The 4,887-nt window shown below is 35.1% G+C and overlaps 1 protein-coding gene across 1 annotated transcript; it reads right to left on the bottom strand.

The window, feature by feature from the left end:
* Positions 1 to 1,995: 1,995 nt before the first annotated feature.
* LOC127132557 (two-pore potassium channel 5) lies at positions 1,996 to 4,613 on the bottom strand. Its single transcript, XM_051061513.1, has 2 exons — positions 3,464 to 4,613; positions 1,996 to 2,345 (listed from the first exon to the last, which is right to left on the bottom strand). Exons 1-2 carry the CDS (start codon positions 4,471 to 4,473, stop codon positions 2,198 to 2,200), a joined length of 1,158 nt encoding a protein of 385 aa, XP_050917470.1. The 5' UTR covers positions 4,474 to 4,613; the 3' UTR covers positions 1,996 to 2,197.
* Positions 4,614 to 4,887: the final 274 nt, after the last annotated feature.

Below are 4,887 nucleotides of genomic sequence, written 5' to 3'. Positions count from 1 at the left end.
CGTCTAACAAATCATAGGTCAGTAATATTCTTCTCTAGTCACTTATTAATATTACCACATATTTCTCACATTCGTATCTTTTGTTAGTCTCAATATTATGAGATCAATCCATTAGTTAATTGTGTATATATCGGTCTATTAACCAACACAAAGCATTACGTTTCAACAGTTATAAAACAACAAGACTCCACATCGATCCTACCACAGTACCTGCAAATATTGAACCTAACCCTATGTATAGTTACTAGTATCCAATAGGTGATAATCTTGAATCTAGTCATGAGAAACACATTTTGAATGTCAAGTTAAATCATAAAAACAAGTTTTAGGTAGCAAATCTAAAACAAATGTTAAGATTAAAGAGTCATCAATATTAAAGCTTGAGTAAATTTATATAAAACATTGTGACTTATTTAATACATGAATATAATGACTAACCCTCAAAAAAGAGATTTTTAGCTATGTTTACTCATTGTAGTTATACCAATAATTCTGTGAAGCTGAGCTTGAAAGTTTATTTGCCCAGTCACTTAAGCAACGCTTCCATCTTCAAAATCCCTCTATTATTCTCCTATTATAGACCAAGGTGAACATAGTACAAATTTGTACTACCTTACTCCACTGAAACTCCTTTAGAATTGAATTGGAAACCCCTATTTATAAGGTTCAGGACTAATGTCCTCTCCCAGCGCTTTGAATCCTTAACTAGCGCACCTCTCATTCTCGACCAATGCACAACTTTATTCTAGGTTAAGTAATGATATTGACCTATCTACCTTGTCTCGCTAGGCGCACTGACAATGTAGATAAGTCAATATCATTACTTAACCTAGAAGAAAGTTGTGCACCGTCCATTCTCGACCAGTGCACAACTTTCTTCTAGGTTAAGTAATCATATTGACCTATCTACCGTGTCTCGCTAGGCGCACTGCATCCTCGACCAATGCACCACTCATCCTCAACCAGCGCACTGCATCCTTGCCTAGCACATAAGCCTACCTCCACCTTGAAGTAACTTAGCATTGAAGTCGTATTGGTTTGTTATGCTCACTAGGTGCACCTATGCTCGTTTAGCGCACTTTGTGCTTGTTTCTCGCTTAGCACAAAATCCGCTGAATTTCTCGCTCAGCGCACTTTGTGCCTGTTTCTAGCTTACCCCATATTTTGCTGCCTACTTTTGGCTTAGATAACCTAGAACATATTCTTAATAAATACATAGTTAAAAAGTTCATACAAGTGCTTTATCATACTTTTTTTTGATAAATTGAGATTTTTTCATTGATTGCTTGTAAAATTAATAAATAAATTCCTATGTATTTTTGCATATATTTGGCACTTATCACTCATCGAAATCGTATTTATCTCATTCAGTTTTTGATAGATCTCTATGATTATGAACTAGTTTGACTACACTATAGAATGTTCTTCCTTGTCTCAAGTATGAAGATACTAAATAGTTGTAAGTATGGACATTCTTTCTCTTATTGTCCCGCTGTTGAATGTCATAATTGCATGAAAAAGGTCATTGCTTCAAATTGTTGTTGATATTGCAAGAAAGTCGAACACTTGATTTAGAATTGTTCCACTTGTCCTCTATAATCTGATGAGAATAGGAATCAACATTGTCGCAGCTCTTTTGGACATATACATATAGCCAAAGTTAGCAACTTTTCAAGAATCTGCTCATTGCTTCAACTCACTAATAATAATTAGAACTATATAGAATAACTATAATAGGAAGAGTATCCTCCGATTTTTCCATTGTAGCAGGATAATGTTCAAAAATAAGTACACTATGGGAGTAGAATTTGCAAAAACTAAGACATTTAATATAAAATCTTAGGATATTATATAGATATTGAATATATGAGTCAGTTCTCTCGTAAATCCAACATTTTTTTCCATTCATAACCGAGCCTTTTTAACACTTGCACGGGTTGAATTCAGTCATAGTTGTTGTGATTCAAAACACTTTAAAAGGTCAAGAGAAAGAGATGATATAATGCCCCAAGTATATTAATAATGGTGATGCTCTTTCTCTACATCATCTAGTAACTTTCATGTTAATCCCACCAACTCTAATGTCTGTACAAAATCTTTCTCCCAACCATACATCTATATTTTGCAAAACTTTTGCACTATTGATTATGTCTCACCACTAGATTTTCTAAACAATTATATTTTTTTTTTATTTTTTTCATGTTCTTCCCTCTAAGAGATGAGGTAATGTTATCTTCCCACAGTTAGAGGGATCCAGCTTCCTGAATTGATCACAAATTTGCATTACATCTTTGTCTTGTATTTTTCCCATCTCTTTCAGCTTGAAGATCACATATTCTGACTTACTGAAAACAAATCAATGAAATTTCTAGTGAGAAAAAATCTTAAATAATATACAATCATTTAAAATAATAACTAGCACATAAAATAATTGAATAATGCATGCATTATTGAATCTTTGATTGAATGTCATACTCACACTCTGCCCCTACTTGTTTACTATGATGCATAGAAAGTGACTTTGCCAATCACATGTCTGCTAGTGATTAAACAAGTGTAAAAAGCAATCCCATCTAAGTTGGTGCTTAATTAAACAAATTCAAATTATGTCTTCTTTTGACTAAGAATATATATTGATATATATCTAGAAAACATGAGTAGTGACCAATGATTATAGCTAATTGTAATTATTTAAGACAAAATAAACTTAATTAGAATATCCAGTTATCATACCCGTCTCAAGTTTTTATAGATCCTATGTAAGTTTTGAAGTTTAATCATGGCAAAACAAAATAAATCCATATCCTATTTAACCGCGATTTAAGATTTACAGATATTTTATTAGACCCTATTTAGTCACAGTTTAACTGTAATAAATTTTTGGCTCTGTGCATTAGCCTACCTTTCACATCCTCAAGTTATCGCATCCAAGGTTATATTCTTGCTTGGTTTATTACTCTACTAGTAGTAGTAATATCTTATTCTCACAAAGACTGAGAATAGTCTGGTTGGTCCTGAAGACAATAGTCAACAATACTCTCCAGAAAAGTTGCAAAAGATTTTTCCACAATTGCAATTGTAGCCGCCAAATCAAGACATTTTTTCTGTTTCTCTAACGGCGTCTCGAGACTATAATTGTGGCTGCATCAGCCGCATTTGACCAGTGTTTTCTAAATAACAAGGATTACCCAAAATGCATCGTGGCGACCACATTTATAAACTACTAATACTTATGATAAAAAGTTTAAATTACCATGGTTTTAAATCGCAGTCGTAATTATGATGCAGAACATGACATGATATTGCAACAAAATGCAAACAAATACCGCAGATGTGGCTGCAATGGCGGTTGCAGTGCTATTGCAGAGATCTCTAAACCCTTTATATTGCATTGCAGCCACAATTGCGATCAATACGCATTAGACCTAAAACAGAAAAGGGTAAAGAAGTTTTGTTATGTTACCTAATAAAACCAGTATTGTTGATATCAGCAGCAAGCCAATCTTCAATAGTAATCTCTCTATGCAAAACCATCTTAGCCAATCTCCTATGTCTTCTATCAATTCTAGCCTCAGCCAAATACAGAAAAGCCCTAGCAACCATCAAAGTAGAAAACAACAACCAAATCGCCGCAAACAATCTCCCCGGAAGCGTCGTAAAAGCCCGATCACCATAACCAACCGTCGTAACAGACATAACAGCCAAATAAACAGAATCAACCCAATTCAAACCCTCAACAAAACACAAAACCAAACTCCCAACACCAATACAAAGAACAACAACTCCAAGTGCTAAACCAACTTTCAACCGAATCCTCATCCTACCTTTGGCAACATCAACAATGTAATCCCTAGCAGAAAAACCGTCTCTAGCCCCCATTTGAAGACCGGTTAAAATAGTGTTTTCTTGCAAATCTAAAACGAAATTAACAAGGCCACTCAAGAGTATATCTATGAAACCAAACCCTACTAAAACAAAAACACAAGCGAAAAGCTTAGTCATTGGTGTTAATGGAGCTATGTCACCGTAACCAATTGTGCACATGGTGACTATACAGAAGTATAGTGCGTCGACAACAGGGTGAGTTTCTATGCCAGAGAAATTGTTTGTGTTGAAAGAGTAGATGACTACACCGATGGAGAGGTAGATTAGGAGAAGCCAGATACCTTGTCGGATGATGGAATTGGTTTGAGGTTTGGGGAGATGAGGTTGGTTGTTGGTGGTTGGTTTTAGGTTTGGGAGAATGAACATGGCGGGTGCGGTTTTGCAGCGGCTGAGTTTTTTGTGTTTGGAAGGAGAGAATGGTTGTTGGTGGTGGTGTTGTTGGGAAGTGAAGTTGCAGGATTGAATTTCCGATGATTGTTGTGGTGGTTGTGGTTGTGGTGGTTGTAAGGTGGCGAAGTCGTTGAAGGATTTTGAGGAAGTGAAAGGTGAATTTTGACGGTTGATTAGAAGGAAGGGATCGTTTTCCATGGAAGGGAAGGAGAAGGATGAGATGAGATTTGTGTGTGGAGTTGAAAGTGTGTTTGGGAAGAGTGAGTGACATAGGTTTTGGTTTTGAGTTCTCAGGAATTGTCAGTTGTGTGGAGCCATGCCACGTCTGCTCATCACAGACAGCAGGTGATCCCGGTTATCATATTCTCTAATAATTTCGGATAAATTAATTTTATAAAATTGATTACGATAAAAAAAAAAAGTGATTGGATGTAAAGTAATGAATTTTTTTTTTTAAATAATTATATTTTTAAATTAATTTCTAAAATAACCAATATTTTAAAAAAAATTATCGGAATAATCATATTTACAAATAGATGCGCTAGATGAATTGACGCATCCATTTAAATGGAAGAGAAGGCGTCATTGGTGATGGGGCATGCTTTCAAAGCA

The sequence above is a fragment of the Lathyrus oleraceus genome, chromosome 3, assembly GCF_024323335.1.
Source record: "Lathyrus oleraceus cultivar Zhongwan6 chromosome 3, CAAS_Psat_ZW6_1.0, whole genome shotgun sequence".
Lineage (NCBI taxonomy): Eukaryota > Viridiplantae > Streptophyta > Magnoliopsida > Fabales > Fabaceae > Lathyrus > Lathyrus oleraceus.
The sequence above is the reverse complement of the archived record's forward strand: the minus strand, read 5'-3'. Positions and strand labels throughout refer to the sequence as shown.